This window comes from Prionailurus viverrinus, chromosome E3 (assembly GCF_022837055.1).
Source record: "Prionailurus viverrinus isolate Anna chromosome E3, UM_Priviv_1.0, whole genome shotgun sequence".
Taxonomy (NCBI): Eukaryota; Metazoa; Chordata; class Mammalia; order Carnivora; family Felidae; genus Prionailurus; species Prionailurus viverrinus.
The window spans coordinates 8,052,581-8,076,806 of NC_062576.1; the positions used below are offsets into that span (position 1 = coordinate 8,052,581).

Below are 24,226 nucleotides of genomic sequence, written 5' to 3' on the forward strand. Positions count from 1 at the left end.
CTTCCCCATGTAGCCCATCCCCCCTCCCACAACCCCTCCAGCAACCCTCAGTTTGTTCTCCATTTTTATGAGTCTCTTCTGTTTTGTCCCCCTCCCTGTTTTTATATTATTTTTGTTTCCCTTCCCTTATGTTCATCTGTTTTGTCTCTTAAAGTCCTCATAGGAGTCAAGTCATATGATTTTTGTCTTTCTCTGACTGACTGATTTCACTTAGCATAATACCCTCCAGTTCCATCTGCGTAGTTGCAAATGGCAAGATTTCATTCTTTTTGATTGCCGAGTAATACTCCATTGTATATATAGACCACATTTTCTTTTCTTTTTTTTTTTTAACGTTTATTCATTTTTGAGACAGAGAGAGACAGAACATGAACGGGGAAGGGGCAGAGAGAGAGGGAGACACAGAATCGGAAGCAGGCTCCAGGCTCTGAGCCATCAGCCCAGAGCCCGACATGGGGCTCGAACTCACAGACGGCGAGATCGTGATCTGAGCTGAATTCGGTCGCCCAACCTACTGAGCCACCCAGGCGCCCCTAGACCCCATTTTCTTTATGCATTCATCCATTGATGGACATTTGGGCTCTTTCCATATTTTGGCTATTGTTGATAGTGCTGCTATAAACATGGGGGTGCATGTGTCCCTTCGAAACAGCCGGTAGATTGCATTTTATCTTTCTTGCTTGATAATCTAGCTTGGAGATCCTTTCACATCAGATCTGCTAAGGAGTGCCCTCATTCTCCTTTGCAGCTCTGTGATATCCCATGATTACATCATAATTCATTTGTCATAATTTTTATTTGTTTATTTGTTCAGAGAACATTGCGCAAGTTGGGGAGAGGGGCAGAGGGAGAGAGAGAATCTTTTTATTTATTTATTAAAAAAATTTTTTTATGTTTTTATTTATTTTTGAGACAGAGAGAGACAGAGCATGAGCAGGGGAGGGGCAGAGAGAGAAGGAAACACAGAATCTGAAGCAGGCTCCAGGCTCTGAGCTGTCAGCACTGAGCCCAACGTGGGGCTCAAACTCACAGACTGTGAGATCATGACTTGAAGTCGGACACTTAACTGATTGAGCCACCCAGGAGCCCCAGGAGAGAGAGAATCTTAAGTAGACTCCCCACTGCTCAATCCCACCACCCTGGGATCATGACCTGAGCCGAAATCAAGAGTCAGACTCTCAAATGACTGAGCCAGCCAGGAGCCTCTGTCATAATTTTTTTAAATGCTTATTTATTTTTGAAAGAGAGAGAGGGAGAGAGAGAGAGAGAGAGAGAGAGAACATGAGTGGGGGAAGGACAGAGAGAGAGGGAGGGAGAGAATCCCAAGTAGGCTCCACACCGTCAGTGCAGAGCCCGCCATGGGGCTCAAACCCATGAACTGTGAGATCATGACCTGAGCCGGAGTCAAGAGCCGGATGCCTAACCGACTGAGCACCACCACCCGCCCCCCAGGCGCCCTGTGTCATTTTTTTTTTTTAAGATTTTATTTTCTTTTTTTTTTTTTTATTTTTTTTTTTTATTTTTTTTTATGAAATTTATTGACAACTTGGTTTCCATACAACACCCAGTGCTCATCCCAAAAGGTGCCCTCCTCAGTACCCATCACCCACCCTCCCCTCCCTCCCACCCTCCCCTCCCTCCCACCCTCCATCAACCCTCAGTTCTCGGTTTTTAACAGTCTCTTATGCTTTGGCTCTCTCCCACTCTAACCTCTTTTTTTTTTTTTTTTTTCCTTCCCCTCCCCCATGGGTTCCTGTTAAGTTTCTCAGGATCCACATAAGAGTGAGACCATATGGTATCTGTCTTTCTCTGTATGGCTTATTTCACTTAGCAAGATTTTATTTTCAAGTCATCTCTACACCCAATGTGGGGCTCGAACTCAAAACCCTGAGATCAAGAGTTGCCTGCTCCACAGACAGAGCCCGCCAGGCGCCCCTTGTTTGTCCCACTTTACTTAACTAGTCTCCTGTTGGCAGACTTTCTAGTTGTCTCCAATTGTTACTGCAGACAGCGCTGCAGTTACGATTTTGTATGTACGCGTCTGTCCGTAGGATAAACTGCTGGGGGTGGGATGCTGGATGAAGGACTGTGTGCATTCGTTCTTCTGAGGAATGCTGCCAGTTGGCTTTCCACAGCGGGTGAGGAGTTTACGTTCCTACCAGCAACACGGGAGAGTGCCCGATTCCCCACAGCCTCGCCAACACAGAGCATTGTCACACTTTCGGACCTTTGCCAATCTGATATGTGAAAAATACAAAGAGTCTTAATTTGCATTTTTCCTATGAGTGAGGTTATGCATTCTTCCACGTGTTTGGCAGTTGTTTGAATTTCCTTTGCTGAGAACTCTGTCTTCATATCCCTTCACCATTTTTTTTCCACTGGCTCGTTGGCTTTTATCAAACTATCTTATGGAGGCCCTTTATCTATCACAGAGAGTAAGTAGCCCTCTATTAGTGCTATGAGTTACAAACATTTTTCCAGTTTTTTTTTTTCTTTGACTTTTTTTGTCAGGCAAATAAAAGAGATACATGTATGTGGGGTAGCATATGGTAGTCTTTGTTCTGTGGCTGCTGCATTTGGAGCCATAGTTACAAATGCCTTACAGCTCCAGAGTTAAAAAAGAATTTGCTCAGGGATGCCTGGGTGGCTCAGTCAGTTAAGCGACTGACTTTGGCTCAGGTCATGATCCCAAAGTTTTTGTGGGTGCGAGCCTCCCATCGGGCTCTGTGCTGATCATGGGAGCTTGATAGGGATTCTCCCTCTCTGTCCCTCTTCCCCTGCCCTGCTTATGCTTTCCTTCTCTCTCTCAAAACAAATAAACAAACTTAAAAAAATTCATTAAAAAAAAAAGAATTTGCTCATGTTTTGCTTCAGCATTTAAACTTTATTTATTTTGAGGGGCGCCTGGGTGGCGCAGTCGGTTAAGCGTCTGACTTCAGCCAGGTTGCGATCTCGCGGTCCGTGAGTTCGAGCCCCGCGTTGGGCTCTGGGCTGATGGCTCAGAGCCTGGAGCCTGTTTCCGATTCTGTGTCTCCCTCTCTCTCTGCCCCTCCCCCGTTCATGCTCTGTCTCTCTCTGTCCCAAAAATAAAATAAAATGTTGAAAAAAAAATTTTTTTAAATAAATAAATAAATAAGGTTTATTTATTTTGAGAGAGAGAGGGAAAGTGCAAGCAGGGAAGGGACAGAGAGAGGGAGAGACAGAATCCCAATCAGGCTCCACACTGTCGGTCAGAGCCCGACCCGGGGCTCGAACCCACGAACCATGAGATCATGACCTGAGTCAGGAGTGGGACGTTCAACTGACTGAACCACCCGGGTGCCCCTGCTTCAGCATTTTTATGATTTCTTTCTATTTTTTTAAGTAAGCTCTACACCCAGTGTAGGGCTACCGACCACGCCAGCCCAATGGTTTCTTTTTTTATCTTACATGTTTGATCCACAGGAATTTTTACTCTGGTACACAGTACGAGATGTGAATCACATTTGTTTTTATTTTTTCCCCTAGCATCTTAAATGACCTGTCTCTTTTTCCCACTGCCTGAGATGCCATGATTTATTCTATACTAAATTCCTATATGTATCTGGTCCCTATGGGGTCTTCTTTGTCCTTTCACTGCTGTGTCTTCACTGACTAGTAACCCAGTGTTGTGATCATTGAGAGTTTAAATTGTGTTTTAATTTCTGGTAGGGACGTTCACTACTCACTGCTCTTTCTTTTCTTTCATTTTTTTAAGTTTTCTTGGCTTTTCTGGTTTGTTCATAGCTTCCTCTCCACTTTAATACCTTCTTGCCCTATTAAAAAAAAACAAAACAGGGGTGCCTGGGTGGCTCAGTTGGTTAAGCGTCTGACTCTTGGTTTCAGCTCATGTCACGATCTCAGTTTCCTGCGTTCCCTGTGTGGGGCTCTGCGCTGACAGCGCGGAACCTGCTTGGGATTCTCTCTCTCTCTCCCTCTCTCTCTCTCTGCCCCTCCCTCATCCAGGCTGTCTCTGTCTCTCTCAGAATAAATAAATGGACTTAAGACAACAACAACGATGCAAAATCACGCTGGCATGTTCTATTGGGGTCATGTGAAATGTATAAATTAACTTAGGGACAACTGACTCCTTTATGTTGTAGATTCTTGCTATCCGTGAACATTTCCATTGGATCACAGGTACTTTGCTTAAAGGGCTCCATTTCTCTCCTGCAACAGAGCGAATACCTCCCTGCTCCTGTTGCACATGCACACTTGTCACACACTTACTGACCACACACATCAAAGTCGCTGGGCTGCTGGCTGACCTCTGTCTCCCACATTGAATTGGTGGAAGGGTCGTTTTTACTCCTTTCTTTCCTTGGGGTCTGGCACAGAGCCCACGCTCAATAAATGTTTACCCTCCCCCTCCCCCAGCTCTGGAATGCCCCATCCACACCCAGTATTCGTCCTGCGTTCCCTCCTGCTTACCTTCCTGCGTGGACCCATCAGGCCAGTGCAGTGACACCCAAGTCCCCACCATCTGCAAGGAGGGCTGCATTTGTCAGTCCGGCTTCGTGCTCAGTGGGAAAGAGTGTGTACCCAGGAGTCAGTGTGGCGGCTGCACAGACGACTATGGCAGCTCCTTCCCTGTGAGTGGGGACAGGAAGTAGCGGTGGGGACAACATCTGGAAGCTGGCATTTTCTCCCTTCCTGGGTCTCTTTGAGCCTGGGGACAGCCAGGGCTGGGCTGGGGTGGGGGGTGGGGGCGGTGGGCATGGTTTAGGTTTTGCATCTGAGGAATCCAAACGGCTGGGATGGGGCGTGGCCTTGGTTTGAATCCTATGGGTACCACTCATGAGTCAGAGGACCTCCGTGACCTCAGTGTCCTCATCTGGAAGATGGGTCCAGTAGTACTTCCTGAACAACGTATGTAAGACACCAAGCACGATGCCTCTAGGAGGCGGTACCATAACTGCCTCTGGCCTGGGCCAAGTAAGCCATTCAGACTGTGGGCCTAGGCTGGCCCTTCCCTCCTCACGCCCTGGTTCTTCCCGTGGCTTCTCTAGGAGGGTAAGACCTGGATCACCATTCGCTGCACCAGAAGGTGTGCCTGCACTTCGGGAACCGTTCACTGCCAGCAGTTCAGCTGCCCCTCTGGCTCCCATTGTGAGCCCCAATCTGACGGCACGGGCACCTGTGACGTTAACAGTAAGAGGGGCAACTGGGGAGGTGGAGCAAGAGGTGAGGCCAGAAGGGGCTCAGGCTGGGAAAGTCTGGAGAGGGAAGGGGGCCCAGCACGGGCAGGGGGTGGGCCTGCGGCCTCATTTGGGCTCTCACCTGCTCCGTGGCCTAGCCGTGGCCGCCCCTGGGATCTGCACTATTTGCACTATTAAGTGCAAACAGAGGGGACGGGACCGAGAGATCTCTCAGGTTTTGTAATGGGGGCTGGGAAAGGAAGAAGGTTGAAGGTCAAGTATCTAGGGAGCTGGGGGCTCGGAGGGAGGGTGACCAGAGACATCAGGGCCTCAGAAGGATTCTGAGCGTTGTTCTATCCGGGAAGGGTCCCTTCTAAGTGTCTGTCCTTCTTGGCAGCATCAGAGCAATGCTCAGTTTACGGGGACCCCCATTACCGTACATTTGATGGCCTCAGCTACCTCTTCCGGGGCCGCATGACTTACACTCTGATAAAGACGGTGGACGCGCTCCCCACTGGGGTGGCGCCTCTGATCGTCGAGGGGCGCAACAAAGTGTATTTGCCCTGGAGCCCCGTCTACCTGCACGAAATCATTGTGGTGATCTATGGCTACACAGTCCAGCTCCGGGCTCATCTGGAGCTCGTGGTAAGAGCCACGCCGGGCCCGGTGGGTGTCGGGAGGCGGCCTGGGCCTTGGGAGGCCACTGAAAACAGGCGAAGCCAGGGCTCCGTGTTCTCTGGGAAGTTCCTGGCCTGGGCTGCCTGCTTATGGAAGTCGGAATCAGTGCCACACTCCCCTCATGGGATGAGGCAGAGGAGGGCAGCGGGACTGAGCCAGAGGTTGGAGACAGATAGGGAGGAAGGGAAGGAGAGAACGTGCGGCGTGAAGGTGGAGCCAGGCTGAAGCAGGACCGGGGGCGTCCGCTCTGCCAAGGAAGAGAGATGCGGGGGAGCAAACCCTACCGGGGTGTCTCCTTCCATGGAATGACGGCACGGAGATGCCGAGCAGTGCAGAGAGGCAGAGGAGAGGCAGCGGAGGGTCGGGTTGACTCGGGACCACGTGGCTCCCGTCTGTCTTCTCCAGGTCAACAACCAGAAGGTGGACATCCCTTACCAGCCCGATGACCGTCTGCGGGTTAACCTGCGAGGCCATCGCCTGTTTCTGATCACTGACTTCGAGATGCTTGTCAGCTTCGACGGAGGCAAAAATGCAGGTACCTGAGAGCGGGGATGGGAGAGCAGGATGGACGTTTCCGAGAGGGGGCCAGGAAAACCACATGGTCCCCAGGCCATGGTGAGGAGGCCCCTGCCCTGGGAGTGGGCCCTGAGCACCTGGGGAGGAGCCTGGAGGGGCAGAGAGGAGGTGGGGAGCCCTGCTTTCGAACACCCCTTCCTCCCGCAGTGATCACGCTGCCCAACAAGTACAAGGGGCTCGTGCGTGGCCTGTGCGGTAACTTTGATGGGAACAAGAGGAATGACTTCGTGCTGCCCAATGGCACCATCACCCAAGACCTCATCGGCTTTGGCAACAGTTGGGAGGTACACAGGATCAGTGGCGGCCTCGCCCGCTTCGCAAGGTGAGAGGGCTGGGCTTCTGAGGGGCCGCAAGGTGACCGGCCCTGGGGGGTGAGCATCAGCCCGGTATCTGTCCACACCCCACTCACCCCGTATCCTCAGCAGAGGAGGATGCCCGAGGCCGAGAGCCCAGACACACTTGCCTGATCTCGTTCTGTCCCTGCCTCTCAGACCGACTGTGGGCACACCGGCCCTACGGATCCCAGGCTGTGCCCATGCCTCCCCACACTTCCTCCCCAGTTCCAGAGTTCACCATCCTCATGGGCCTAACCTGGCGCCCCCTGGGTCTCTGCCCCAGGGCCATACCGGAGGAGGAAGAGGAGGAAGGGGAGGAGTCAGGCTCCGACACTTCGGAATGCACCCCGGAGCGGCTGGCGCTCATCAACAGCACCCAGGCGTGTAGGGTGCTGGTGGACCCCCAGGGCCCCTTTGCTGCCTGTCACCAGACTGTGGCCCCCGAGCCCTTCCAGGAGTGAGTTGAGGGCCCAGACCACATGGGAGTGGCCTTTGTCCGGGTCCTGCTGCCGGTTCTGTGATCCGAGCTCTGTTTGGCTCTTCTCTCTCTTTGTGGCTTCAGTTCCTTGTGATACGCACCCACCCACACACACACACACTCACACTCATACACACACTCACACACACACACTGCCTAATATCTTTCTGCTGGGGCTTCCGGGTCCTCCTCTGCAGGGCTGGGTCTCTGCCTCCCTGTCTCTGACAGCCCCCAACTGTCCTGCTACTCCCAGGCACTGTGTGTTTGATCTGTGTACCGCCCGGACCCCCAAAGAGCGGGAGGAACTTCGCTGCCAGGTCCTCAGCGGCTACGCCATCATCTGCCAGGAGGCGGGAGCCACCCCGGCTGGCTGGCGGGACCTCACCGGCTGTGGTGAGGCCCTGACCTTCCCCAGCAGCTGGTCCCCCGACCTTCTTGGCCACTTCTGCCCCCTGCTCAGCTCTGAGCCCCCACTCTTGCTCCTCTTGGGTTGCCTGCCCCGCTTCCCCTATCCGTCCCTGGACTCACCACATCCGAGTCCTCCCGACCCAGCCTCCCTCTCTGCCCCACCCAGGAGGCTGCACCCCACCCACCCGTGTCAGCCCATCCCGCTCCTTCTCGCTCCTTCTCGCCTCCGCCCAGCTTTGCTCCTCCACTTCCTTAGCACGCTTTAATGTCACAGGCAGAAAGACACGCAGAGCCGGCCCACTCTTCTGGCTTCCCGGCCTTTACCAAGCTCTGGGTTCTGTTGGATGACCTTGTTCCCCCCTCCCGCTTCCGGCCCCACGTTCCCCGTATCTGTGGGGTCAGCCGAGCCTGGCCACCGCCTCACTATGACTTTCCCGTCAGCCTTGGCGTGTCCGGCCAACACCGTCTATCAGAGCTGTATGACACCCTGCCCAGCCTCCTGTGCCAACCTGGCAGCCCCTAGGGACTGCAAGGGACCCTGTGTGGAAGGCTGTGCCAGCCTCCCAGGCTACATCTACAGTGGTGCCCGGAGCCTCCCCGTGGCCCACTGTGGCTGCACCAGCAACGGCATCTACTACCAGGTCCGGGCTGGGAGTGGAGGGCCCTGTGGGGGCAGGAGAGCCCGACGAGGGGGGAAAACCAGACCTTCTCCTCCCGGCCCTTCTCCCCTCTGCAGCGGGGTGACAGCTATGTGACAGAGGATTGCTCTCGGCGCTGCACCTGCGCCAGCTCGGGGGTGCTGCTCTGTGAGCCCCTCCGCTGTCGTGCCGGGGAGATCTGCACCCTGGGGAACCTCACTCGTGGCTGCTTCCGAGGTGAGCCTAGACCTCCCCTTGGCTTCAAGCTGCCCCCTTGTGGGGGGGGGGGGGGAAGAGCGGGACGGAGGATCATCCCTCTCAGTCTTCGATGTCAGGAGGCTGGCCGTCATCCCACTCTCTCCTTTTTTGGGAGGGGCAGGGAGAAAGACTCTGCGTGCAGTGAGTGCCTGCCATCTGCCAGGCACTGTGCTGGGGCCTTGTCCCGGCATTAGCTTTCCGTGATCTTCAGTCCTTACCCCACATCCCCACTATAGGTAAAGAAAGTGGAGTTCAGAGAGGGTGAGCACTTTCTCCAGAGCCCAGGGCTAGTGAGTGTAGAGCCCAGTTTGAAAGGCAGGCTGGTGTATATGTTAACTAACTTGGATTTAAATGAAAATAATCAAAAAAAAAATGTTAAAACTCAGGGGGGAAAAAAAAAGCAAGCAAACAGCAAGCCAGGCTGGCAGACCCCTGCCCAGCCTCTGTTTCCCTCTCTGGGGTCCCAGCCCCAGGCCCCTCTCCCTGGCTGTGGGTGTCCTCTTAGAACCACCCCCCATCACCCCGCTTGTCCTCACAGAAAGCCCATGTCTACGGAACCCCTGTCAAAATGATGGACGGTGCCAGGAGCAGGGAACCCACTTTACCTGTGAGTGTGAACTCGGTTATGGGGGGCACCTCTGCACAGAGCCCCAGGATGTGCCACCCCCTGGAAAACCAGGTGAGAACTTCATCCCAGACCCTGTATCCTCACAGCCCCTTCCCCACCACCAATTGCTACAGCATTATTCCATGTACATAATGTGAACATATAATGCATACCTATTACAGAGCTATGATGGGTAATAGATTCTTAATGTAACACACATTATAGAAAACATAATAAGATAATATGCTCCCTAGAGATGAGCAGAGCAAGGAGTTTCAAAGAATCCGAGTCCCTGTGCCCATCCCCTACCGACATACAGTAGCCCCCCACTAATCTGTGGGGTGTACTTTCCAAGACCCCCATCCAAACCCAGGTGGATGCCCAAAACCACAGACAGCCCCGGACCCCATCTGGTTTTTCCTGTACGTGCAGACGTATGATGAAGTTTTGTTTATCAGTTAGGCGCAATAAGAGATTAACAACCGAATAGAACAACCAGAGCAATTACGATAATAAAAGTCATGTGAATGTGGTCTGTCTCTCAAACCGATTGTACTGTCCTCCCCTTCTTGTGATGATGGGAGAGAAGATGACGAGGGAGGTGCATGATGTAGGCGTTGTGATGTAGTGTCAGGCTGTTGACCTTCTGATGCTACTGGACCATCTGCTTCTGGACTGCGGGTGACTGTGGGTGACCAAGTGTGGAAGTGAAACCCCAGATTACGAGGGGGGACCCGCTGTCCTCTGGGATCTTCTCTCGGAACCCCAGTCCCTTCTCTGGTCTCCTTGCCTCACTCCTGCTCTTCCTGTCCTGTCTCGGATCCGTCTGAGCCTCTCCAGTACCTTTGACCCTTTCTCCCCATCCAAAACTCGAATTCCCTTGAGCCTCTGAGCCTGTGGTTCTCCGACTTTATCCCACCTCTCACCCAGGGTGGGGTGGGTGGGGGTGGCTTTTTCTACGTGTTCATTTCAGGACTCCCCCGCCTACTCCCGGCAGCCCAGAGATTTGGATTCAGTAGGTCTGGAGGGGGCCCAGAAATCTGCATTTTTAATAAGCTTCCGGGTGACTAGTAGAAGTGATTCCGGGGGCGCCTGGGTGACTCAGTCGGTTGAGCGCCCAACTTTGGCTCAGGTCATGATCTCACAGTTCATGGATTCGAGCCCCGCGTCAGCCTCTGTGCTGACAGCTCGGAGCCCGGAGCCTGCTTCGGATTCTGTGTCTCTCTGCCCCTCTCTGCTCCTCTCCCCCACTTGCACTCTATCTCTCTCTCTGTCTCAAAAATAAATAAATATTAACAAAACATTTTAGAAGTGATCCCAGGGCTGCTCGTTGAGAAGCACTGGCCACAATGATACCCTGGACTAGGGGACCAGCTGGACAAACACCCCCCTCTACAAGGCTGATGGGAGTTGAGTGTCCAGAAACAAAGGGACCCTGGGTGTGTGGTGCCGAGGCCTTGGAGTAAAAGCCTTCTGGAGGGAGAACTAGTCACATCCAGGGACTCAGGGGTTACAGTCCTTTCCAGTGGCAACTTAGGATGGAAGGGGAGTGTCTCCTCCCCCACGCCTTCCTATCCCATGTGCCTCCGTTCTGTCCCCTGCACCCCAGAAGCATCCAGCTTTGTGGCCATCCTGTTGGGGATGCTCGTGCCTGTGGTGGTCATAGTGCCGGCAGTGACCTGGGAATGTGTTTCCAGGAAGAGGAGGAGGAGGAGGTGAGTTCTGGGAAAGGGGATGAGCAGGGGTGGGTGGGGACGAGTCCACAGGGGAGTGGGCACTGACCCTCCTCTCTTCCCCACCACTCCCAGGGAGAAAACGCAGAGCCAGGACAGAGAACAGGCTGGCCGATGCTGGTGAGAACCATCCCAGCCCCACAAAACCTTGGCGACTGGGAGCTGAGTCTGCCTCTAACGCGGGGTTTTCTTGCTTTCTCCTCAGATTTCGTTCCAGAGCATGCCCTTAGAGTCCCTCAGTTTTGAGTTGCCCTCAAAAAAGGAGAGAGAAAATTAAAATTTATTTTTGAAATGTGAATTTCCACATGACTGTGGTGGAGGAAGGGATCTGTGAAGTGGGTCTGGGGGGGGGGTGAAATAGGAGGGAGGGACACAAGTGTGCAGGGCTGGGGGGTGGCCAGCGCTGGGTGCTCTGCAAAATGTCCAGAGGGGAGGCGGACTGAGGTCTGACTGTCCTTGGACAGAGCCGCTTGGCGGTGGGGTGTCCAGCCCTCTGGCTTCTGGGAAATGGGAAAAAAGCCTGCACTTTCCCAGTCTTCCCAGGAACCCAGGTGATCCCGAGGAGGCTGACATTTCCCATGAGGAGATTAAACACGGGGTGGAGGCTAAGGATGGGGAATGTGGCTTTTTTGCCTGTGATCCTCCGGGGAGGCCCCTCGCTTCTGCGCACATCCATTTCCCAAGAGGGCCTAGGGGTTACTATGGCAACTGCTGGTGAGGTCTAGGGTCTGAGGAGTTCGGAGCCCCATCCCAGCAGCTGAGGCCAGCTCTCCTTAGCCTGAAGCCAAAGGGCTCACATTCTGACCCCTCCCCCAGGGTCTCGGGCCTCCCAACGGGACGAGCAGGTCACTGCTTGGGGATGGGGCCTGGAACATCCTGCTTGGGCACCAAGAGGGAAAGGAAGGCTGCCAATTGGGGTGGGGAGGCCAGGACGTAAGACCCCAAGGGACAGGGGATGCCAGAGCAGGCAGGACACTGGGTTCGACAAAGGAGCCCTTCCTCTGTGCTTATTTTCTGAGGACCCTTGCAGCCACCCTCGTGTAAGGAATGGAGATCCCACCTGGTTGGGGAAGGGCCCGGGGAGGGAGGGATGGCCCCTGACCCGGCTGGCTGGGGGGAGCAGCTCTCACTCGAGCTGGGCATGGCAGGGGTGCTCAGGGGGTTCCGCGAGTGAGCTGGCTGCACTTTGGCTCGGGCATCACGGGGTTCCCTGCTGCACACCCCGCCCCCACCCGAACTCCCTTCACGGCATCTTTGACCTTTTGCCTGTGCCCTGTCCCCTTGACCTCTGCCCCTCCCCTCAACAACTAAGGTCACCTTATCTAGCCCGGATGTCTGGTTGGGAGGGGAAAGGGGTGGCCTGGGCCGGCATCCTCCCAGATAGACCATGTCCTTCTGGACCCACGCGCCCTCCATCCTTAGCAGGATGGAGTCCCTCCCATACCTCTTGAGTGTACAAAACAGGAGTGATGGGTCATCGAGGGAGTGGACAGAGGATTCCAGAGCATTAGGGACGCTAGAAGACGCTGGGACAGGTAGGAAATCACAGACGGGATCGCCACCTGAGGCCACCTGGGCAGGGAAGGACAGAAACTGTGATTTGGGGTCCCGCACAGACCCCAACACAACAGGGGGCACCGGAGATGCAGAAGTAGCAAGGCTGGCCCCTGCAGGTGTCCCTGAGGGTGGGCAGATTGGGAGGAAAGGAACAAAAGAGGGCAACAAGGGCTCGCAGGGGTTTGACCCCATCCCCATCTTCCTGTTTGGAAGTTGGGGGAAGACATTCAGGTGGTTTCCCCTCCCCTTCGGAAGAGCCTGGGAGAACCTGCCCGGGCAGCATCTTGAAAGGGGGAATTGTCTTCCCAAGGACTCAGCCCAGGGTGTGTGTGTGTGTGTGTGTGTGTGTGTGTGTGTGTGTACCCGTGGGGGGTCCACATCCCTCACTCCAGCTCTGCCCCTCCCCCACAGCCCATGCAGACTTTTCCCCCATTGCCTCTAAACCAACCCCAGCTGCCAACATCTGGCCCACATCTGTCTCCTTCATCTAACTGGACCCCCACCCCAGCCAATGCCCCCCTATACCCCTTCAGGGGGCTGCGGGGCAGGGCTACAAGCTCAAGGCCTCCCCGGGTGAGGCCCCCTACCAGGGCTGGGGAACCAGGACAGGGGAGGGAGGGGCAGCCCCACCCCGGAGGTGCCCCAGGCTCTTGGCAGAACCATCTGGAGCCGTTAGAAGCAGCTGCCAATGACTCATCTCCCACTGCCCCCACCCCACCACCTCAGACACACCCTGGGGCCCGGGAACCAAGCCTGCAGCCCCCTGCAGCCCCCCACAGCCCTGTCTCCAGACCTCCGACCACTCTTCCATACCCAGGCCTCACTCTCCGCGGAAACCTGGCCCATCCCCCATCCCCAATCACCCCCAGAACTGCACAGTTTCCCAGTTTCTTTTATTTATACAAAAAAAAAAATTGTTTTAAATATAATTTAAGATCCCCTCCAAGCACCGGTGTCTGTCTCTGGTTTCCACCACCACCACCTCACCCCTCCCACACCCCCTCATGGACACAGCTTGGGGGTACTTGGGGGCAGGGAAGTGTCTGGGAGTTGTGGTGTGACCAAGGCATTGTTCCGGAAACAGACACAGCGATGAGGCCCTGTTTCACCCTGGGCAAAGGAGGCAATAATGAAACGGGCCCCTCCAACACAAAAGGTAATGACAAGGACGGTGGAAGAACAAACAACAACAAAAAACAACAAAATAAGGGCAGGGGGAATAAGGCCAAAATAAAAAATAAAACTCAAAAACCTTCAATATGAAGGCAGCAGATGGGGGAGGACCATTTACAAGGGAAAACTGAGTTCGGGGAAGACAGCAGCAAGGTTGGGACATCCAAGTCCAATGATTTTGTCACTGGGCCACGACACCCCTTCCCGCCTCCGGCCACGATGCGGCGCTCTCCACTCCCGAGCTCCCAGGCTAGTCACCCTCTTCTCTTTGGTCTGCAGGGCAGTGCAGTGGCCCTTCGAGGTGAAGGGGGGGCGGTACGTGGGGCCCTAACTGGGGATCAGAGGGAGGTTGTGGGGATCGTGCCCAACCACTCCTGGGAAGTTGGCAGATTATAAGCGCTTCCTTTCCCTCTGGTCACACCCAATCCCGAGGGAAGGGCTCCCGCACCCTTGGCATAGGGTTCCCCGCCTGGGGGGCGGGGGGACATGTGATTTCTACTCTCATATGGCAGAATCCTCAAATCCTGTCTCCAAATTGCCAGCTCCCCACCCCCATGGGTTCAAAGTGCAATCCAGTGGGGCCTAGGTATGATGGCCTCTTGGGTCCCCATCCGACTCTGTCCCAGGAAGAAGGGGAGCGGTGTCCCCAGCTGGGAGTTCCTGCCGCTCCAGAGCAGTGGGGCCAGGCAAGCAGGTGCAGGTCAGTACTGGGGGGCTGGTGCTCCCGACCCACCCGGGGCTCCAGGCTTGGCCTGGGACTTCATGTGCTGGACACTGGCCAGGATTTTCTTCTGGTGTCCCGCCAGAGTGACTCCAATTCGGAGCAGGTCCCTGGGGAAGAAGGGAGAGCTAGGTGAGGCCATAGGGCTCCCAGGGAGGCTCTCTTAGCTCCAGACACCTTGTCTTGCCTCAGGACTGTCAGCCAATCAGGAAGGCCAGCAGGGGAGGGGCACGTCAATAGTTGCCAATAGTTGCCGGCAGTTTCCGGAGGATTTAAGAGCGGGGCCTCAGTCCTTCTGCACAGCCGCAGTAGAGGGTGGGGTAGGTAGCTGAGCAGGGCTGGCTGGTGGGAGGTTGTGGGGGCCACAGGTTGGGGCTCCAGCAAGGATTAGGAAAAGGCAGAGAATCAGCGAAGGGGAGGAATGAAAGAGGGAAAAACGTGCAAAATGAGGTTGGGGGAAGGGGCTGCACACATTGCTTTAGAGGAGAAAAGAGAAGTCAGAAGAAAAGGTCGGAGAGAGAGGAAGAGCGGGTGGGGAGGAAGGGGGAGGGGCGAACACGAGCTGCCCCGCCCTCCCTCCCCCCCCCCCCATCCTGAGGCCTGGAGCCTGAGATAAGGGAGAATAGCAGAGGTGGGAAATAGAGAGCACCAGTCTCTTGGACAATCAGGGAGCAGGGGGGTCCATGACCTGCCCTGCGGGGAGACTGCCTCCCACCCCCTGGTTCCTAGATTTCTCTTCCTTCCACGTGTTATTCAAACCTGGCCTGAGAAAAGAGCCTGGGAGGGAAATGGGAAGGCAGAAAGGTGGAGCGCCAGAGGGGCCCACGGGGGAACAAAGTGAGAGGCAAGTGAGAGGCGTTGGAACCATAAAACTATTTAACATTAAAGCTGGAAAGGATCTCCAAAACCTAGTCCAACCCTCTCCTTTTATGGGTGGGGAAAACAGCCAGAGTTGTCACTGTTAATGTGAGAGCAGAGCCCGGAATGTAGATACACAAGGATAGATACCTATGGTGCGGCAGGGCCATCGGGTGGCGCAAAGGGGTGAGCTAGGCAATGCCGCCCTGGGAGATTCTGTGGGCTCTCAGCCCCCAGAGCTGTTACTGCTTGTTTTGGTGGGGGGGGGTGGTGGTGGAGACTCTTGCTAACAGGGTTTGCACCAGGAATCTCCCCCAAAGGTCCCTGCTAAACCTGGTCCCCAGGTACCCCTCAGCCACCACCTCTGGCTTCTGCCACGACTTACTCAGCGGAGATCTGGCTGACCAGTTCGAAGGAGCCAAAGCCAGCGGCTGCAAAACTTTCTTCGTATCTTCCCATCTTGATGGCTCGAAGCCACTCACCCACAGAACCGAAAGCTGAGTAGTGAGGCTGCCGCTGATCCAGGAGTGGGTGCGAAGCCCTGGGAGGCAAGGATGGGGAGGGGCGCGCTGAGCTCCAGGGCTACATCAGGTGGAGACTCTGGGCCCAGCCTCGGAGAAGGAGAAGCAGGCAGGGACAATCCCACAAACCACCAGAGGGACGGATACTTCTGAGGAGGAAGGGCGGCGGGGGGGCTCTCAGGTGGTGGCAGAGTGTGGGAAGGAAGCCCGCTGTCTGGGATCCTCACCCGCCATTCTCCCTGGCCACGATTTTGAGACTGGCTGGGTTCCGGATCATCTTGTCGAGGGCGCTGACCACCTGGGGGAAGCGGGGCCGTGCGTTCCGGTCCTTCTGCCAACAGTCCAGCATGAGCTGGTGCAGGGAAGTGGGGCAGTCTGGGGGCGGGGGCAGCCGGTAGTCCTGTTCAATGGCATTGATCACCTGGAAGGACAGGTAGGAGCACTGGGTGAGGGTCTCCCGGGAACACTGGGGTGCCAAAGGACTCCCAGAAAATGGGGACTTAGCAGATGCCGGGAGAGGTGCCATAGCCCCTGAGAATGGCAGATTTGGGGCGGGGGTCCTCCCGGCCGGGGCTGAAGCTGGCTGTGGCTTGAAGCCCCAGTGGCTCTTGGGCCGTGATCTAGATGAGTAACTTCCCAACCCTGCCCTCCTCTGTGTCCTTCTGTGACCAGACGTGCTGTATCAAAGTCTTGGATACAAAGATCAACTCTACTCTGTGCCACCCTCAAGGACAACAGCGATTAGCTCTTTGGGGACCCCGCTCCCCAACCCATATCCCAGGCGAGAGAACATTTCAGGTAAGCTTGGTAGGACTATGGGACACTTACATCCTGATTGCTCATGTCCCAGTATGGACGTTCCCCAAATGACATGACCTCCCACATCACAATTCCGTAGCTCCAGGCATCACTAGCAGATGTGAATTTCCGGAAGGCGATGGCCTCAGGGGCTGTCCATCTGATGGGAATCTTTCCCCCCTAAAGATGAGGAGGGAAAAGGTTAGCTGAGGGACTCACAGGACCCAGGCATTTGGCCCCCTGCCTTTGCCTTCCCCCAGGCCTCCTTTCTTTCTGGGACTCAGACACATAGCTCAACTCTGTTCTTTTCCTGGACACCGGAAGTTGGGTTCCCTAAGTTGACCGCCCCCTCCATGGTCTGCGCTTACATCCTGACCCTGAACTGGAGCTGCCAGTGCTTCCCATCTTTCCACCTGGCCCTGAGAACCTAGTTCATACGCAGGTCCCCCAGCCTCACCAGAGAGCTCGTGTAGGTGGGGTCAGAAGAGTTCTCCTCCAGGAAGCGGGAAAGCCCGAAGTCGGAAACCTTGCAGACAAGGTTGCTGTTGACCAGGATGTTACGGGCAGCCAGGTCTCGGTGGACGTAGCTCATCTCAGCAAGGTACCGCATGCCTGAGGCGATGCCCCGCAACATGCCCACCAGCTGGATGACGGTGAACTGCCCGTCGTTCAGCTGGAGACCAGACGAGGGAGAGGGCACCATCAGGCCAGCGCACCTGCCATCCCCCCTTCCTTCCGCTGACCTCCCAGGTAAGCCCTCCTCCTTCCCAGGTAAGCCCTCCTCTTTTCTCTTACTCTGAGCTCTCTCAGCTCTCACTACAGTAACCTGACATGATGTTCAAGATTATACAATTATTTTTAACTTTTCTTTGATTCAGGGGCGCCTGGATGGCTTAGTCGGTTAAGCGTCAGACCCCAGCTCAAGTCACGATCTCACAGTTCTTGGGTTTGAGCCCCACGTTGGGCCCTGTGCTGACAGCTGAGAGCCTGGAGCCTGCTTCAGATTCTGTGTCTCCCTTTCTCTCTGCCCCTTCCTTGCTCGTGCTCTGTCTCTCTCTTCCTCTCAAAATCATAAACATTATTAAAAAACAACAACAAAAAAAACCATTTTCTTCTGTTTAGCCTAAGGCAGGGCTTTATATCCGGGGAGTATCAACAAATCCTTTTAATCTAGTACTTTTTTTTTTTTTTTCAGTTTTTTACTTTAAAAAAAAATGTTTTTAATGTTTATTTTTTTTAACATTTATTTATTGCTGAGAGACAGAGAAAGACAGAGTGCGAGCAGGGGAGGGGCAGAGAGAGAGGGAGACACAGAATCCGAACCAAGTTCCAGGCTCTGAGCTGTCAGCACAGAGCCCGACGTAGGGCTTGAACCCATGAGCCGTGAGATCATGACCCGAGCTGAAGTTGGAAGCTCAACCGACTGAGCCACCCAGGAGCCCCTAATTTTTTCCTTATTTCTGACACAACTCTTTTCCCCCCATTTTTAAGTAGGCTTCGCGCCCAGGACAGAGCCCAGTGCAGGGCTTGAACTCAGGATCCTGAGATCAAGACCTGGGCTGAGATCAAGAGTCAGATACTTAACTGATTAAGCAGCCCAGGCGCCCCTAGTATGTTCTTTTTATTTGGAGGCAACAGAGTGGCGACAGTTGAGGTGTGCCCTAAACTACCTGTCTACAGGTGCAGATGCACTGTGCTGACCCAAAGAAAGCTTGCTCAGCCCTCTTGGACCAGCTGTGTGTAGCCTGCAACACGGCAGTGAAAAACTGGGTGCGATCAATGAACACGGCGCCAAAGCCAAGACCTAAAGCCTGACCTTGACCTTTACAGAGTCTGCTCTCACCGGATCAGCCAAACAGTTACAGTGGACAAATCCCATCCTCTGGATTCAGCAAGCACGCAGGGGACCCTTGGCAGCCATGCAGGGCCAGGGCCAGAGTCCAAACCCTGAATTCTGAACCCTCCTCTAAGCCTGCCCCTGTCCCACACCACAAAACTCAGCTTGCAGAAACGCCGCTGGCCAGATGCTCGGGGCAGACGCCACGGTTCTCTGCGATTCCTCTTTTCCTCACCTGCCACTTACAATCCATCAGCGGGTTCTGCTGGCCCTGCCTCCAAACCACGTCCCGAATCCAGCCACTTCTCCCCATCCTGCTGCAACTGCCGTGCCCCAAAGGATTGCGAGTCTCCCCACTGGCTCTTGGCTCATGCCCCCCAGCACACCAAAGGGAGCTCCTAAAATCACCTCTCTTGCCGAAATCCCTCCAAAGGCTTCCCCTTGAACTTCTAATCAAATCCAAACTCCTTACTAAGGCCATGAGGCCCACGTGCTTCTCCTCCATCTGCTCCTGGCTGGCTCTCTCTCATCTACCCAAATGTCAGCCCAAATGTCCTCTCTTCTTCTTCTTCATTTTTAAATGTAATCTCTACACCCAACGTGGAGCTTGAACTCACAACCTCGAGATCAAGAGTCGCATGCTCCACCGACTGAGCCAGCCAGGCACCCCAAATGTCATCTCTTCTAAAATAGACCCTCCCTCCCTCTCTTGGCAACAAGACCTTTGTATGGTACCAAGGAACAGAAGCCTGTGTCCACAAGGAAGGGTCAGGCCGCCATCACACTACCCCAAGGCCTGCCTCAGCATCTCTCCTGATGAGAGCCAGAGAGCCTGTCTCTGGATGGGGTGTCATGTGAGGTACACAGCACCCCCGATGGAGGCTGGCCACACATATTTACTTTTGAACTTATCAGAACATTAAATCTATCTTCTCTTAAAGGAAGTGGAGAAACAATGACCCCATAGGGAAGAAGCTGATAAATCCAGAAGGTGAGACATTCAAAGGAATAAGAGGCCCAGCTTTTCAGAATGTCAGTGTGTCTCACAACAAAGAACGGTCCTGGATTTAGAAGAGGCTCAAAAAAATAACCACCAGGAAAAACAAAACACAACAAAACGAACACACAAACAAAACCACTAAGTGCCATGCTTGAACTAGATCCTGGTTTGGAGGAACCAGGAGGGAGGAGACATCTGGGGGACAACTAGGGAAATGTGAATATTGACTGGGTACCGGATGATCCCGAGGAAGCATCATAATTCTGTTAAATGCAATATCTTGCTCTGTAGGAAAATGCGTTTTTTTTCCCCCAAAAAGATGTAAAGTTAAAAAATAAAATCCAGTGAAGCCTGTTAAAGTGATGAAAATTAAAAGAAACTCTTCCCCATCATCTCAAGTCACTTTTCCAAATGATCTGTATTTAGTTTTGTTTTTTTTTTTTTTTTTTTTTTAGAGTGACAGAAAGTGGGAGGGGAGAGGGACAAAGGGAGAGAGAATCTTAAGCAGGCTCCATCCACAGAACCCCACTCGGGGCTTGATCCCACAACCCTGGGATCATGACCTCAGCTAAAAATCAAGAATCGGACGCTCAACCGACTGAGCCACCCTGGCGCCCCCAAAATATCTGTATTCCAAAAAATTTGTTTACTTGTTAATTTCCAGTCTCCTCGATTATACTGTCAAGGGCAGAGATGTTCATGGCTTTATTCCCAGGACCTAGGACAGTGGCTGATGTGCCAGGTGGCACTCAGGAAATAATTGTCAAAAGGACAAATGACCATCCTTCCAAATCTTGGGGTCAGCTCGCCCCACCGAGACGCCATTGCCACTCACGGCCGAAGGAAAGGCCAGTCCCAGGAATTCAAGCTGTCCCGAAGGGAGAACAAAGGGCAGAGGAGGTGTGATGTGCACCCCACGATCTACCTTGGTTATGAGCTCCTTGGCTGTGCTGGGGGAGTGAGGGGGGTGCGGGAGGCTGGGGGCAGAAGGCTCACCCGCAGGAAGGAGTCCAGGGCACCGTTCTCCATGAACTCGGTGAGGATCATGACAGGCACGCTGTTGGTGACCACGCCCTCCAGGCGGATGATGTTGGGGTGCTCGAACTGGCCCATGATGGAGGCCTCACTTAGGAACTCCCGCCGCTGCCTCTCCGTGTAGCCCCCTTTCAGGGTCTTGATGGCCACACAGCTCTCTTTCTTCCCTGGGGCCTTGAGCCGCCCCCGACACACCTCGCCAAACTCGCCTTCAGGAAGGATGCTGAGGGTCAGCCCTCCTCTGCCCACCATCTGGCCCTCCTTTTCCTCCCACAGGCGCCCAGCCTTCCTCTCACCTGCGCCAATCACCTCCTCAATCTTGACATAGGAGACATCGATCTCTTTTGCAAACTCTCTTACAGCCTCATTAGGGTCTTCATAAGTGAAGGGGTCAATGTAGACCTTAGTACCTGAGGGATCACACAGGCCCCGTTAACCGAGAAGCAGCTTCCCATGCACTCAGATGCCTGGGTTCTCGGCTCACAGCTCTGCCCCCAGTCCTGCTTCTTTCAGGACACGCCTACTCACCGTGCCCGATGAGATACTGTCCGTGTTTGTCTGAGTATTCAGCTTCTCTCCCGCTGCTCTGCTTCCTGTGGCCAAAGGGAAAGAAAAGGTAAACTGAATCCCACATCTGTGCGTTCCCAAAGAGACAGGACCGGGGGGAGGAGGAGCGGGGATGAGAGAAGCTTCCAAGAGAAAACAAGTATCCTGGGGCATTGAGGGAGGTTTGCCTGGAGCGAGCGGGCAGGTGGACAGCTACACGGGCCTTCCCAAGGGCCTCCAGGTGCCCAGAGCCCTCACCTGAGGCACAGGACGGCGATGACGATGACCACCAAGACCAGCACCACACCCACGACCGCCGTGCCTGCGATCAGGGCCAGCTGCTCCCGCCAGCTCTCATTCTCTGGGGGAGAAAAACTGGTGATCAAGAGAAGCCGACGGCCCCTGGGGACCCCACACCAGCCGCAAGGCACGAGCTGTGTTCCCTCTTGAACAGGCCCCCAGCAGGGTGGGGGGTACGGGGAAGGCGGAGGAGGCGCAGGGTCCAGGAAGCACAGTGGTTTTCGGACTGTTTTCCACAGGTGGGGGCCCCTCCCAAGTCCCTCAGGGCAAGGGAAGAAGTTTCCAGACCTAGTTGCGGCAAGAGCAGTTTGATTTTGTTCAGTTACAGATACTGGTGATCACAGAAAGTCCCCAAGGGCTAAAAATGAAAAGGTTTGTAGCCAAAAAAGTGGAAGTAAGCCAGATGTCCATCAACAGATGAATGGATATATAAAACATGCTGTAGCCATACAATGGAATATTTTTTAGCCATAAACAGCACTGATACACACTATAATATGGGTGAATCTCGAAAACACTCTCCTAGAGGTGCCTAGGTGGTTGAAGGGCTCAGTCGGTTGAGCATCTGACTCCTGATTTTGGCTTAGGTCATGATCTCAGGGTCATGGGATCGAGCTCCACGTCAGGCTCCAGTGTGGAGCCTGCTTGTGGTTCTCTCTCCCCCTCTCTCCACACCCCCCCTTCTCTCTCCCAAAATAAACTTGAAAAAAAGAAAAAAAAGAAAACATTGTCCTGAGTGAAGGATGAAGCCAGTCTCCAAAGGCCACAGAATGCACGGTTCCTGTTTGTATGAAATGTCCAGAATAAGTAAATCCACAGGGACAGAAAGTAAATTAGTGTTTGCCAGGGGCTGGGGGTGACTAAAGGGCTATAGTATCTCTCTTTGGATGCTGAAAGGTTCTAAAATTAATTGTGATGGTCACACAACACTGAATATACTAAAAGCCACCAAACTGTACACTCTAAGTGGGTGAATTGTATGGCATTGTGAGTCCCAGCTCAACTGAACTGTCAAATGAAAAGGCTCAGAAAGCTACCGGGCCAAGCATATTAAATTTTTTTTTCTTTACATTTATTTATTTATTTATTTTATTATTATTTTTTTTTAATTTTTTTTTCAACATTTTATTTATTTTTTTGGGGACAGAGAGAGAGCATGAACGGGGGAGGGGCAGAGAGAGAGGGAGACACAGAATCGGAAACAGGCTCCAGGCTCCGAGCCATCAGCCCAGAGCCCGACGCGGGGCTCGAACTCACGGACTGTGAGATCGTGACCTGGCTGAAGTCGGACGCTTAACCGACTGCGCCACCCAGGCGCCCCTACATTTATTTATTTTTGAGAGACAGAGTGAGACAGACCTCGAGCGGGGGAGGGGCAGAGAGAGAGGGAGACACAGAATCCGAAGCAAACTCCAGGCTCTGAGCAAGCATTCAGCAGAGCCCAAAGCAGGGCTCGAACCCATGAACCGTGAGATCACGACCTAAGCCGAAGTCAGATGCTCAAATGTCACCCAGGGGCCCCCCGGGGCCAAGCATATTAAAATGAATAGGTATGGGGTGCCTGGGTGGCTCAGTCGGTTAAGGGTCTGACTCTTGATTTTGGCTCAGGTCATAATCTCATGGTTTGGGAGTTTGAGCCTGGCATAGGGCCCTGCGCTGACAGCGGGAGCCTGATTGGGATTCTCTCTCTGCCCCTCCCTTGCTCGTATGCTCACTCTCTTTCTCAAAATAAACAAACATGAAAAATGAATAAATAAAAATGAACAGGTGTCACCTCAGTTAATCCTTGGAGCCCTGTGAGAGAGGCCTCAGGATATTTCCACTTTAGGGGGAGGAGAGAGGTGGGACTTAAGGAAGGGTCAGGCTTCTGCCGAAAGTCACACAGCCGGAAAGCCACTGAGCAGGTCTCCCCTCCCAGCTATACGTTTTGGTTTCTGCAGCCTATGCTCTCCTCACTAGGCCAAAACGCCTTGTGGTTGAAAGAGGAGCATGGGAACGTGACTTTGGGGGTCCTCCGAGGGCACGGGCAATGCCCGCCCATGCCCTGCTCCCCAGGCTCACCGTCCAGCTGTGTTTGGCTGTGGTGCTCCTGGCCGAAGGGCCCGTAGCCGGCCTCGGAGCGCGCCCGCACCTGGACCAGGTAGCTGGCTCCCCGTTTCAGTCCCCGCAGCTCCGCCCGGTTTTCAGATGTCTTCAGGAACCGCACGCTGCTGGGGCCCTCTGTGCCCTGTCCGAGAGGAGGGGCTGGCTGTAAACCCCGCCCCCCGCCATGTTTCCACTGCTCTTCCCACTTCTCCCTCCCTGCCCTGAGCCTCCCCCATCATTGCATCTTGGTTCCCCTGTGCAGCAAGAGGGGACTCAGAGCTCATTTATGTATCCACTGTGCTGGGTGTTTGGTTTTTATCATAGCATTTAATCCTTGCAGCCATTCTGTGGGGTTGGTACCTGTAATTGACTTACAATGGAGTTATTAAACTCAGAGAGGCCAAGGGGCTGGCCCAAGGTCACACAGCTAGTACTCAGCAGAGCTAGAACTCAAATGCCTATTGGATGCCTGTAATTGAGGTGTCCCAGTCCCCAAACACATCCCCCTGCCCACCCTAAACCCCCAGGGGCAAGTCCTGCTCTCACCTTCTCGTGGTACTTGACCTCGTAGTCCAGCACGGCTCCGCTGGGTGCCCGGGGAACAGCCCAGGCCAGGCTCAAGCTGCTGGGTGATGACCTCGTCACCCGGATGTCGGACACTGGGGGCGGTACTGTGAGGGAGAGGACAGGGTAGGGTATTTGCTCGTGACAGGTCTGTTCCCCGTCTTTGCAACCCTGCCTCTGCTGGCTACACCTGTGTCGGTCCTCCAGCTGTTCCAGGAGTTGCCTCTGACTCTCTCTGCCCCGTCCTGAAAGCCTGCCTGCCTCGGCACCGTTTTTCACTCGCTGTGTCTGCCTCTTGCCCTGCAAGCCCTGACTTTCCACGCTTCCCGGCGGCCTCACTGCCCCACCACTGACTTTTGCCCTT

General features: G+C 54.2%; 3 protein-coding genes across 5 annotated transcripts in view; 1 reads left to right on the forward strand and 2 right to left on the reverse strand.

The window, feature by feature from the left end:
* Positions 1-11,062, forward strand: part of ZAN (zonadhesin) — a 38,925-nt gene extending 27,863 nt beyond the window's left edge. For both annotated transcript variants that reach the window (XM_047837510.1, XM_047837513.1), the window contains exons 36-47: positions 4,396-4,610; positions 5,028-5,169; positions 5,554-5,801; positions 6,240-6,369; positions 6,558-6,732; positions 7,029-7,202; positions 7,477-7,616; positions 8,073-8,272; positions 8,368-8,506; positions 9,066-9,206; positions 10,744-10,849; positions 10,943-11,062. In XM_047837510.1, coding sequence (XP_047693466.1) covers positions 4,396-4,610; positions 5,028-5,169; positions 5,554-5,801; positions 6,240-6,369; positions 6,558-6,732; positions 7,029-7,202; positions 7,477-7,616; positions 8,073-8,272; positions 8,368-8,506; positions 9,066-9,206; positions 10,744-10,849; positions 10,943-10,991 — 1,859 coding nt within the window. In that variant the 3' untranslated portion in view covers positions 10,992-11,062. The remainder of the gene's footprint in view (positions 1-4,395; positions 4,611-5,027; positions 5,170-5,553; positions 5,802-6,239; positions 6,370-6,557; positions 6,733-7,028; positions 7,203-7,476; positions 7,617-8,072; positions 8,273-8,367; positions 8,507-9,065; positions 9,207-10,743; positions 10,850-10,942) is intronic.
* Positions 9,499-13,095, reverse strand: LOC125153969 (uncharacterized). Its single transcript, XM_047837524.1, has 2 exons — positions 11,015-13,095; positions 9,499-9,819 (listed from the first exon to the last, which is right to left on the reverse strand). The coding sequence occupies exon 1, from the start codon at positions 12,620-12,622 to the stop codon at positions 11,714-11,716; it is 909 nt and encodes a 302-aa protein (XP_047693480.1). The 5' UTR covers positions 12,623-13,095; the 3' UTR covers positions 9,499-9,819; positions 11,015-11,713.
* A 201-nt stretch (positions 13,096-13,296) lies between these two features.
* The window catches only part of EPHB4 (EPH receptor B4), a 30,572-nt gene continuing 19,642 nt past the window's right edge, over positions 13,297-24,226 (reverse strand). For both annotated transcript variants that reach the window (XM_047839039.1, XM_047839038.1), the window contains exons 7-17: positions 23,845-23,969; positions 23,275-23,440; positions 21,172-21,274; positions 20,896-20,960; positions 20,664-20,777; positions 20,329-20,576; positions 16,953-17,168; positions 16,526-16,675; positions 15,925-16,118; positions 15,562-15,717; positions 13,297-14,428 (exon numbers count right to left, since the gene is read on the reverse strand). In XM_047839039.1, coding sequence (XP_047694995.1) covers positions 14,299-14,428; positions 15,562-15,717; positions 15,925-16,118; positions 16,526-16,675; positions 16,953-17,168; positions 20,329-20,576; positions 20,664-20,777; positions 20,896-20,960; positions 21,172-21,274; positions 23,275-23,440; positions 23,845-23,969 — 1,667 coding nt within the window. In that variant the 3' untranslated portion in view covers positions 13,297-14,298. The remainder of the gene's footprint in view (positions 14,429-15,561; positions 15,718-15,924; positions 16,119-16,525; positions 16,676-16,952; positions 17,169-20,328; positions 20,577-20,663; positions 20,778-20,895; positions 20,961-21,171; positions 21,275-23,274; positions 23,441-23,844; positions 23,970-24,226) is intronic.

Coding starts and splice junctions, on each gene's coding strand:
- LOC125153969 (XM_047837524.1), bottom strand. CDS start 12,622: ATGGGGATGGGGTCAAACCCCTGCGAGCCCTTGTTGCCCTCTTTTGTT.